Source organism: Eretmochelys imbricata, chromosome 7 (assembly GCF_965152235.1).
Source record: "Eretmochelys imbricata isolate rEreImb1 chromosome 7, rEreImb1.hap1, whole genome shotgun sequence".
Taxonomy (NCBI): Eukaryota; Metazoa; Chordata; order Testudines; family Cheloniidae; genus Eretmochelys; species Eretmochelys imbricata.
Window position 1 is genome coordinate 12,884,166 of NC_135578.1, and position 12,111 is coordinate 12,896,276.

The 12,111-nt window shown below is 37.8% G+C and overlaps 1 protein-coding gene across 3 annotated transcripts in view; it reads left to right on the forward strand.

Moving 5' to 3' along the window:
* The window catches only part of CHL1 (cell adhesion molecule L1 like), a 76,077-nt gene extending 67,543 nt beyond the window's left edge, over positions 1-8,534 (forward strand). For 2 of the 3 annotated variants that reach the window (XM_077821152.1, XM_077821153.1), the window contains 4 exons: positions 699-860; positions 1,577-1,708; positions 4,232-4,304; positions 8,318-8,534. In XM_077821152.1, coding sequence (XP_077677278.1) covers positions 699-860; positions 1,577-1,708; positions 4,232-4,304; positions 8,318-8,534 — 584 coding nt within the window. The remainder of the gene's footprint in view (positions 1-698; positions 861-1,576; positions 1,709-4,231; positions 4,305-8,317) is intronic. The other variant, XM_077821154.1, reaches the window with a different exon arrangement.
* Positions 8,535-12,111: the final 3,577 nt, after the last annotated feature.

Below are 12,111 nucleotides of genomic sequence, written 5' to 3' on the forward strand. Positions count from 1 at the left end.
CAGAAAAAAATTGATTGCAAATACTTTTCATATAAATAAATATCAGTTGGAACATGTAAAGATTGTATATGAAAATCCATTTGAAACAAAACTTCAGGTATACCTAAAAGAGAGCTTTGCTTATAGCTTCAGTACAAATGTGAAATAAATGGGGACAAGGAGATTTATTGTCTATGGAAAATTTGAGTATAAATCCCAGTGTAATTGTTCCTATGAGAGATATAATATTATTTCAGGATAACATGGGCCTCAGTCCTGTCCCATTTACTTCAGTTCAATGGAAGATGGATCAAGCCACAGATTGTGTAAATAAACCCAGGCCATATTCAGGTTTTTTTTTTTTAATTAAGCATTCATTAGTTAAAGCAGATCTATAGTCCTATATGTCATTCCTTCAATATTTACTTTCATCCTGCAAATTTAAAACAAGCCCTTCATAAATCTCAGGATTATTTCAGTTTGACACTGATTTTATCCTGCAGAATATCAAAGAGCAAATACAGAAAATGCTTTTCTACTTTATTTTCTTTTCTACCTTAAAAAATAAGATAAACTATCCAAAGGCAAATGTTAAACATATCCATGTATGCTGTTTTATTATCACTTGTTATTTAAATCATTTGTAACTGTGCATTTCAGAGTCCTGCTATTGAATTAATAGAATTAATCAATGTGACTTGACTATGTACATTTCATAGGTAAAGGGATCGGGAAGATTTCAGAAGCAGTAAATCCCACCCAAAAGTTTCACCCCATTGAGGCACTTGAGCCTGGTACTGAATATACAGTTCGTCTAGTGACTAAGAATTGGGTTGATAACAATAGCATTTTTGAAGATGTAATTGAGACGAGGGAGAGAGGTGAGAAATGAAACTGTTTAGGGTGATAAATCCATTGTGACAAAACAAGATTATTTTATTTTTAATATTTCAAGAAATACTGACATTACATATTATGTTGTGCAATGAAAGTGTAACAGTTAAATAATGAAATCTTAGCCTCTTCTTGCCATTTACGTCAATAGGAACACGAATGAGTCCATCATTTTTCAATTCAGCCTTGTATTTTGTCTTCCCAGTAGTAAATAATGACACGTAAATAATTTCCAATACATATTATTTACAGGTTTTAGCTACTATGCCATTTTAATAGGGTAGGTGCTGTTACGTTTTACATCTTCAGTGTAACTAGCTGAGCAGTTTGCATGTACCCTAAACACTTTTAACACTATTTCTGTCGCAAAACTGCTTGCATGAGAGGCTATCAATTTTCTGTCCAACTTTCCTATTTGGCATTAATCCTCTGAATCAAATGCTCTTTTGGAATTACTTATGTATACTATGTTGCGGACACTTTATTTACTTAAACGTGAACATTATTCCTCAGACCTATTATTTCTGTCCTGTATTTTTTCATTTTTACATTGAAAATGTTAGACTGAAATCAGTAAAGCAGCAAATAGCGATAGTTTGGTGTGATTCAGGTTTAGTTCAGAAAATATTAAATGGTGGGTTTTTTGGTTAGGATGATCTATTTTCCTCTTGTTAAATGTTTTTACTTCTCTCCTTTTACAAAGCTTATGCTGGCATTTATGAGGGAATTTCCACCCAAGGCTGGTTTATTGGACTGATGTGTGCCATCGCTTTGCTTACCTTATTGCTGCTAACTATGTGCTTTGTCAAAAGAAATAAAGGAGGAAAATACTCAGGTAAATGACGTCCTTTTTGAGATATGTATATAATAGCAGTCCTTCTTCACACCAATAACTTCTTATTTAAGTGGAAATGCCTCAATATTTTGCCTTCGGTCCCCTAAAGGTTGAATTTATACCAACTGAAATACAAAATTTGTATTTGTGACTTTTAATAAATATAACATTGAGTGAATTTAAATAAACATTATACTCAGCTGATGAGATTCTGTGCTCCATTTGTAAGAGGTGCAGCACAGAACACTCACCCAGAGGAGGAGGCACTATGATGGCTTTAAGCCGCCTTTGAACCTACCTGATCCTGGGCTGCTCCGGGACTCCTCGATGTAATTGAGACAGCCATGGGGCCCTGTGTAAGTTACAACATCCTCCCCCTATTGCTTTGTGTGCTGCTGCACTGCTCAGAATCTCCATGGGGCTGTGATACAGCCCCACTCCTAGTTCTGCTCCCAGAATGCTCCATGGCTTATGAGGGGGTCATTAGGAGGCATACTGATGGCTGCTCTCTGTACTTCCAGTGTAACACCGACAGACCCTGGATGTTGGTGGGCGGGATCAAACCTGGAACCTCTGGAGCTAAATGCATGAGCCTTCACTGCATGAGCTAAAAGCCACATGGCTCTTAGCTAAGGTTGTAGAGCAGACTCATTAATCTCTCTCTAAGTGGTCTTGGTGCCACTAGCAATCTTGTCACTGGTTAACATCTGCTTATGCCCCAGAGCGACCCTACGGGTTTCATTGTTTTCATTAGTGAGGGTATTTTACATGTGATTCAGGAAGCAACTTCTAACAGGGAAGGTTTAGGCCCTGATCCTGTATCACTAAAGTGAGTAGGGACACCAAGTTGATCATCATACTGATAGATGGTCATTTTTCATTCAAGGTCTCACACATGGAAATTTTAAAATTATGCCCTGGCAGGTCCACCCAGTTGTCAGTGATTTGATATGAATTGTAACTTCTTAAATGTCCTCTGACTAGATCTAGTCATTGCATTACTTGGGTTGTTTGAGCTGTGCAATTAGAAATCTCTGTTCTATTTTTCTCCAGATTTTGTATTCCAAATTAAAAAATGGGAATATTAGATATACGATAAGAGCTATGGAAGTGAAAAGTAAAGGCTGTGGGAGTTTGGTAGTATTAGACCGGTGGTGGGCAACCTGCGGCCCGCGGGCCACATGTGGCCCATCAGGGTAATCTGATTGCCAGCTGCGAGACATTGTGCTGGCGTTGACCATCCGCAGGCCCCACCACGCGCAGCTCCCAGTGGCCACGGTTCACCGTTCCCAGCCATTGGGAGCTGCGGAAGCGGCGGATTACCCTGATGGGCTGCATGCGGCCCATGAGCCACAGTTTGCCCACCACTGTATTAGACACTACAATAATTTTCATTATACCTACAGGCTATAATGTTAAAATGCTACATATTGCCCCTTACTCAGGTAGGGTTACAATCCAGCCCTATATGTTATTGTTTCACAGTAGTTGTGCTAATATGTTTTTTATTTCATTCAGCACTATACAAACACAGGGGGCCGTGCTAGGGGATCCAGTTGCAGAACTGGGACCCTAACTTGTACACACAGGGCCAGATTTTTATAAAGGTACTTAAGGTGCCTAATTCCCATTGATTTCAGTGGGGGTTTGGGACCAACATTTCTTAAAAGATCTTGTCCATATTCACTAGAGCTGCATGTGTTTATTGGACTAAAGTCTTCTAATTTGCCTTTTTTTGGCATGTGCAGTTACCTATTTTATATACCCAGTTACAATAATTGTGTTCCCACAATGTTTTTTTTTCCTAAATCTAATCACAATTAAACTAGCTAGGATAAAAGTAATAGTGGCTGTAGTACACGTTGATTGTCAGCAGAAATCAGAAAGAAATTTCCCACATGATACTGCATAATTAGGTTTGTAAACAAATTACATGGATTTACATAGGGTGACCAGACAGCAAGTATGAAAAATCGGGATGGGGGGTAATAGGGCTCTATATAAGAAAAAGCCCCAAATATCGGGACTGTCCCTATAAAATCAGGACATCTGGTCACCCTAATTTTATACCTTCCTTGGAAACATCCTGAATTACCAACTGATAGAGGCAGGATACTTGACTAGATGCACCTGTAAATCTTTTTTTCCAGCATGGCAATTTTTAAATTCATATTCCAACTAAATAGTATTATAATGACATACACATTATGGTTCCAGATATAGCCTGAATTACACAGGAAAGAAATGTGTCTTAGTAAAAGAAATTGTAGGGGCTGCATTTTCAAAGCAGTGTACAAGGATTTAGCTGCAAAACTCTGACTAGGGTCCTTGGGAATTAGGCAGCTACCCCATTCTACACCTCTTGAAAACATACTCCTCTGTGCAATGCAAAACACTTAACTAAATATGTTGCCCTCCAGCTGTAGATAATGATTGACAGTTTTCCCATAGAATCTGCCAAAAATAAAAATGATACATGAAACAGCATGGTGAACAGATCTATTCTTTCTTTCATTTGTACAGTGAAAGAAAAAGAGGATTTGCATCCAGATCCTGAAGCTCAATCAATTAAAGATGAGATCTTTGGGGAATATAGGTAAATATGATCTACTACATCAAATGTTTTTTTCCCCCAGTATCTTCACAAGTATTTATTTAATGTGTTTTTATTATAGCATGCAAGTAACACTATTTTTTCATTTTCAAAGCAAACCCCATGGGAGTGGATGATAATATGAATGTAAAGATATATCCAGAACACTTTAATCCACCCAAGTTATGATATAGGTAATTTTTGATGGAGTAGCCCTATTTTTCCATCTGTTTCTTATTTAGCACCTTTTATATATATTGTTATATAATGTTTATATTGGGCCTAATCCAAAATCCATTGAAGTCAATGGAAAGACTCTCATTGATTCCAGTGGGTTTTGATTGGGCCCTTAGTAACATGGGGGTTGTTCATTCTGCAAAAGAAGAGAGAAAAAATAAAAAGACAGAAAATGGCAAATAAATATCAGTACAGTAGTTTCTATATAAGAAGTAAAATAGTTACACTTGGCTGCATTCAAGACTAATGAGGCTAATTAATTACATTATATATTTACATTACATATGAAAATACATCGTGGTATGAGCCATATTTGAATACTGGTTAACTAGCTTTAAAAACACAAACGTTGCTGGCTAAATCTGGTATGTATACTAGATTATTTACCAAGGATAAGGTTTTTTCATGCATAATTTCATGTTTATTTAATTTTTAATGCCTTCTAATGGGACAAATATTTAGAAAGGTAAGAATGTCATGAGGTTAGTAATTTTCACCCCCAAATACAGCTTGTATTTTCTAGAAATACAAATACTGTATATGGTAAAATAAGCAAGAAATATTTTGTATATTGATTATGAAGAAACAAATTTGGGGGCCAGTTACTGACATCCTTATTCAGTCAACATTACTAATAACTTCAGTAATAGTTTAAGTGAGGATGGCGGAATTGAACTTTTATGTTACTAGCTTAGAAACCCAATCTTGGGCCCAACAATTTGGAAGATTTTTGTAGCATCTACATCTACTTTCCATTTTTCTTTGGTTATTTCTTTTCATGATAGATGAAAACATACCTGAGATATTTTTATATCTCCTGATTCTAATGACCTTCAGTCCCACTGAAGTCAATAGAGTGGGACAGATTAATGTAAACTAACAGGCCAATATCTTTTGACCAGCCAACAAAATAGCAGGTGATCCTGTGGCAGTGTGAGCACCTCCTATGAGGTGCTGACCAATTTCAACTCCCCCTGAAGTCAATTGCAGTCAAAAGTGCTGATCACAACTTGGAGGAGATGCTTAAGACTTCAAAGTGCTGGTCTGAGAGGGGCAAATGTGTGGTCTAATGCCTATCCTGAATATCTGGTCTTGTAACAGTCCAATGTATGACAGTCTCTCTGTACCATTTATATGGAGCAAGAGTGAGAAGACAGCTGGGTTGTTAAGGCTGCCTGGGCTCCTAGAGCTGCAGTGTGAGGGGGTAGCCAGCAGGCAGTGCCATTGCATTCACATCTTGAGAGGTCGTGCGGTGAAGTTGTGCAGAAGTTACTCAATTTTTATGTGCAACTACGGTAAGTTGCATTAATTTGTTGGTTCTCCTGAAATCACTTTAATAGAACCATCTAACTGGATTCTCTCAGTCTCGACCATTTTCTGTTTGGATATGTACGTAAGATGATTTACTTCAGATCATCATTAGCCATGAGCATCTTTCTGGGAGACATAGATATCCTAGAGATACACATGGCTGTACTCTGCTGTCACCTTCTTCATTGTAAAGCCAGTGGAACTCCACTGATTTCAGTGGCGTTACTAGGCAGACATTGGCATAAATGAGAGCAGGAATATGGCCCAGTTGCCTAATATTTTAGGGATTCCAGTTAAACTTGTAACATCGTGTCTTTGACTAAAAAATGCTATTGCTTCTTTGCCCATTTTTATTAGTATAAGAATTTCTAGTAATATTACTTATATCTCGTGGCAGTTGGGAAACGTCGTGACAAACTCCCAGCCTTTTTTTAGATCGGAAATGCTGGGCTTTCCAGAATATACAATAACAGGCTCTCATTGCAAGATCTCCTGGGATTTCTCATGCCATTTCCACTGGAGTACCTCAGTCAGAAGATACAGTTTCCTTTAGGCTTCACTGTTTCCAACGCATTTTTTCATAGCAGCCTTACACAGGTCCTCATTGCAAATTGCCTCTTTTGACTCCTTCTTAGTAATTAGGTGTTGTGTCTTCTTTGCTATTTTTGCTATGCCTAATAAAAAAGGATTTGAATTAATATAGATTAGCATAAATTTTTTCATTATAGCTTTGCTAAATAACACTAGGTGTCTTTTAACACTTCATTGAATCATTCCTTCATATACATATGTAAATTCAGAGTTTGAGGCTGGAGATGTAATGCTGTAACCAATGTGCAACTAAGCTGTGATGCTGATAGGTTCCACAGAGTTAACTGAAAAATGGAACACATCCTTTGTGAAAAATGTTGCAAAATAACTTTCCCCTTTGTCACGGAAAAACTGGGATATCATTCAAAGGGAATGGCCCAGAGCTCTGGGCTGCTCAGGGTGTATTTGGCACAAATCCAGAGTCTGGGACCTTTGTGACTCCCTAATCCTTAGGTAAAAAGAAAAGGAGTACTTGTGGCACCTTAGAGACCACAAGTACTCCTTTTCTTTTTGCGAATACAGACTAACACGGCTGCTACTCTAATCCTTAGGTGTAGCTGAAGAGAGCACAGCCTGCCAACACAAGGGTCATTCCAGCAATTAAGGATTAGCCATACACGGGTGTAATCCAGCCACAAACCCTGCATGGGACTGGGGAAGGCTCAATGGTGAATGGTGAATTAAGTGCAAAGCCAGAGCAGCCCAAAACAGATTTGGAGACTCTTCCCAAGTAATTCTAGAGCATATGAAATGATGGGCTCTTTGTACTGAATACAAATGGTATGAAGAAGTGAGGTTTGGGCCTGATATTTCAGAGATGAGTCAAGATCCACATATATTATGGCATGTGCAGTAACTGCAATTGTATGTACAGATTGGTATTTGGGGCACACAGCTGTTTAGGGGCCTACCTGTTTGTGCATATAAATTACCCACTTTATGTAATTCTGTGCCCCTAGATGGGTCTTCAGCACTGAAGTCAAACCTGGAACCTCTGCATCTGAAAGCAAAAGAGATCCAGCTCTCTTACCCAAGGCTGTAGCAGGCTCATCAGCCCCGATAGTGTGGCCCAGTTGTCCCTAGACGGAAACAGGGTGCTCCACTGAGTGAATGTGGATTATGACTATGCAGTTACGAAATAGATAGACATGCAAAATATATTTTTATTTATTACTCAGAATAAATAAAAGTGCCCACCAGCACCATGCCGATCATTTAAAGTTACAAAAACCAAAGTGCTCACCCCTTCCACCAAGCAGCAGGACACAATAAAATACCAATACCCCCAAACATCAGCCTTTACCTCAATCCACCTACTCCACTTCAAAGGCTAGGTGAAGGAAATGGACCCTGCAATGGGCAATACAAATGGCTCTTTGCTTTGTAAAATCAGACTCTTTATGCCTCTCTTTAAGATACAAAATAAGATACAATGATGCATCATTAGAGCCAGTTTTCAGCTTTTTTGTCTTTTCCCCTTCCTCCTCCCTCCATTTTCAATGGCAAAAGAAGGAAAAGGGACAAAAAAGGAAAAATAAAAACTGTCCGCAATCCATTCTTTTCAGTAATGTTTGCATTTTTTGTTTTTTTTTGTTTTGTTTTTGACCTATTCCATTAAATTCAAAATTACAAAAAATGCAAAATGCAAACAATGCACAGAGCAGGGTGTATTAGCGGCACCACATCCATTGACTTGACTTGGAATCAAGTGAGTAATGTGTTGTGTGCAATATTTTGAAAATGAATCCCAATCAAAATGTATCTGATTCCCTCTTCCCTCAATATGTCTGTTTATTTTGACAAAGGAAATGAACGATTGCTTTTGTAACTGTAATACAAAGCTAGATTTTGGGAAGATTTTTTTCTTTATTTCATAGTGACAGCGATGAGAAGCCACTCAAAGGCAGCCTCCAGTCACTTAACGGGGACATTAAAGCTACGGAAAGTGCTGATAGTTTGGTGGATTATGGAGAAGGGGACCAAGGGATGTTTAATGAAGATGGTTCATTTATTGGCGCTTACGCTGGATCTAAGGAAAAAGGATCCGTTGAAAGCACTGGAAGTTCTACAGCAACTTTTCCTCTCCACGCATAAAATATTATCATAAATGATTCATTTCAAATTTCCATATTTATCTTGACTAGTAATCAACTATTACCATAGGTAATCAGAAGTAGATTGCAGAACGAATCAGTCAGAACCCCAACCTCCAGGTAATATGGGAATTAGTCGCTGCTATCAAAACATGACTTTTGAGACTTTTCAGTCCTGATTGTTCAGGTGTTTTCATTCATAAAAACAGGTGAATAATACTCTCACATACAATATATACCACTCAGTCTGACCAAAACCATAGCTTCTCAGTGTTACATATGTATATAGATACTTGTTACCCTACATGTTTCTCTATATAACTTTCTATTTCTTGTATGCTTTGTCACTTTGTACAGACATTTACATCCAGTATTCCCTAATATATAATGACCTTAGCATGGTGGAGGTCAGAAGATAGTGGGGGTGGGAGAAGGGAGATTACTTTAAAAGTTAACACCAAGAAAAAAATAATTGAAAACACTATAGAAACACATTCCATATATTATTTAATGTTCACGAAGAAAAAGAAAGTCTGTTTAAGTAACTCTAGAATTAGTGGCTAGAGCTGATTGCAATTACTTAGCGACACAGCTTTATCCACAAGTAATTTGATCTCAAACTTGCTCTCAAAAGAAACTGGTTCCGATCTGGTATCTATATCTTCTCTCCAGTAGCTGTCACTCTTTCCTTAAACAAGTTCAGTTACACTAGTTTTCCTTTGGCAGAGGATAACGAAGCTCATCCCACATCTGTTCGATGTGTCAAGGAAGCAGGATCAGGTCTTTAGGCTACTAAAAAGGCCACCTGAATCTGCCACCCAAGATCTTTGAAAGCTGCATTTCTACGCAACTGTGTTTTGTCTGCCTTCTGTCTGTATATCTGTATGTGAGCATACATTTCAGGAATGCATTGTACATATTTATTTACAGTGTTGCTGTAGTGATGTTGGTCCCAGGATACCAGAGAGACATGGTGGGTGAGGTAATATCTTTGTTTTGTACCAGTTTCTGTTGGGGAAAGAGACCAACTTTTGAGCTACACAGGGTTCTTCAGAAGAAGACGTTGGTCCAATAAAAGACATCCACCTTGTCTCTCTTGTACATATTATGTTAATATTTACATAACTGAAAACACAGACTGGTTTTAATTTGAAGTGAGAAAATGATCCTAGCACGAGTCTGTATTGCTATGTAGAAATAGAGGGACTAGTTGTGTATGAAACAGTCCATATATTAGCTTTTCCTCTTTCTTTTGGATAATACTTAAAAATAATTGTTTCTCTCTCCAAAAAATAAACCCTGAATAATTAGGTATTTTTTTTAAAAAAATATTTTCACATCCTGCATTGTTACTTTTTTAAAAAATGGATTACACTAGAGTTTCTTTTCTATATGGTTTACTGAATAAGGTTTAAAATTCCCAATTTGCTACTCATTCCTTTTTATATTTGGTCTCCCAATTATTTTTAAAAGTTTGTTGGGTTTTATTTTCTTTTATATTTTGTTAACTTCGGTACAGTGCAAATGTTCCTTGTAGTTCTGTGTTGTTCTTTTAAAATGGTTGTATCTGCATAATTACAATTTAGTCATTGTTAGAAGGAGAAATTTTACTATATACAAGCTAATTCCTGCAAAATCTTTTATACACGAGTAGTCCTTAGGCAAATAGCTCTGTTGATTTCATTGCAAGTACTTCAGTGGAAATAATAGTGTAAGTAAAGACTACTCCCATGAGTAAGGGTTTGCAGGATCAGACCCAGAATTACAACTTTATGAGCTGCACGATGCACATTGTTAAATAATCATAACACTGGTTTTAATTTTATACAATACCTAAGGGACCAGCTCCCATTCATGTACTTAAATGAAGTGGCTTGAGTTTCAAAAGTTCTCAACAACAATTGAAAACAATGGTAGCTGTTGGGTGCTGGCCCTAAATCTACCATCTATTTGGAATAAAGGCCAATGGGACGACTTATAGGTGGCTTATAAGAGAATGGTATGGTCATAGGTTAAAATAGTTAGCACACTATACTGTATTATTAGCACCTCAGATCCCTAAAATTGGGAGAATATGACAAATGTCTCACTATTTGTACTGTATATTTTTTTACAGTTAATTCAACTTGATCACTGAAAAGGGACTGGTCAGTTTGGGGGAGGGGAGAAGGGTCTCACACACAGAGGTTCTGGCAGGAAACTGCAACCTTACATCCTGTCCCAAGTCACACAAGGTGACTTTTTTCAGGACTCCAGACAAATTAACCGACAGGACGAGTGTCCACTGACACTAGTGCATGAGAACCTGAAAGTGAAATAAACTGAGAATTGACCAGACTTGTGTTACAATTTTCAATTTGTTGCTAGTCTGTTCTTAATCCATTTCACTTTGAGGGAGCTCTGCACTAGCACAGGGGAGCAATGTTTGGCTAGCAGAGGAAAGTTTCCTTGCCTTCTCAGTTATTTCCACCGAATATTCTTTTTTTTAAATTGAAATGTTTTGATTGCCTTGGATTTTGTAAACATTAAGTTTAGTCTCTTCATCTTTTCTCTTTCTACCCTCTAAAGAAACTCTTAATAGGACAGGGAGAGGCCCTAGTTAGCCTTCTCCAGCAAGATGGAGTAATAAGTCCCCAACCACCACTGCTCCCATCCACAAATTACTGGCCTTTCTAGTTCGTTTTTAATGGTCCATTGAGTAGCCAGAGCCTCTCTTCTTCTCCCCTACTGCTGTGCCAACTTCTGTAGGTAGCACAGAATCCTCAGAGAGAAATCTGATTGTAGAGGAGGGAAAGGTCCAGACTAGGGTGTTAGAGTGTATTAGGTAAGAGCTCAATTACAGAAGCCTTCTCCTTCTACTCCCCATAGCTACTAAACAACTCCTCTGTTCAAAGGGTTTGGACCTCTGAAAGGGGCAAACCTTTAGGACTGTGGGCCACTGCCATCTGCAAGTTTGGATGGCTGCTCACACTCACACATTAGGTACGATATGAGCCATGAAAAGTCAGCAAAGATATGCATTTTTCTTGCACTTACAGGATGTTCGGTTCAACTGGAGTCATTGTCCCAGAAACATCTATGTTAAACAGACACAAATTTCAGACCACATTAGTGGGACAGCCTCTTATCAAATAATGAATAAGCATCCTCTGCTCTGACTTGCTCATTTGTAGCTTAAAGTTGCTGATGACATCCCTGTGATGTGCTATTCATCTGTGTCGGTATGAGTACTTTTTCTATTTTTTTTTATTCAGTCTCTTAAATCTTAATGTTCGTGATTCATTACTCCTCAGGGCCTAAAAATCACACTGTGACAAAAAGATGTGCAATGAAATTTTTTTAAACGTGCACTGACTTTTTAGGATTCTGCCCAATGAATATTAAACAAACGTCTGAAATTCCCAGAGATTCTTGTGTCTGTCTAGCTCCATTCTCTTTCTTGAGTAATTCTTTTTCAGCAGGGATTTTTTTAGGCACCGCTATATCTACTTTATATCCTGGAATGTGCAGAAGATTAAAATATGCTTCCAAAAGAGATGTCATTTTAAAAACAAAACAGCAAAACAGTTTATACTTTT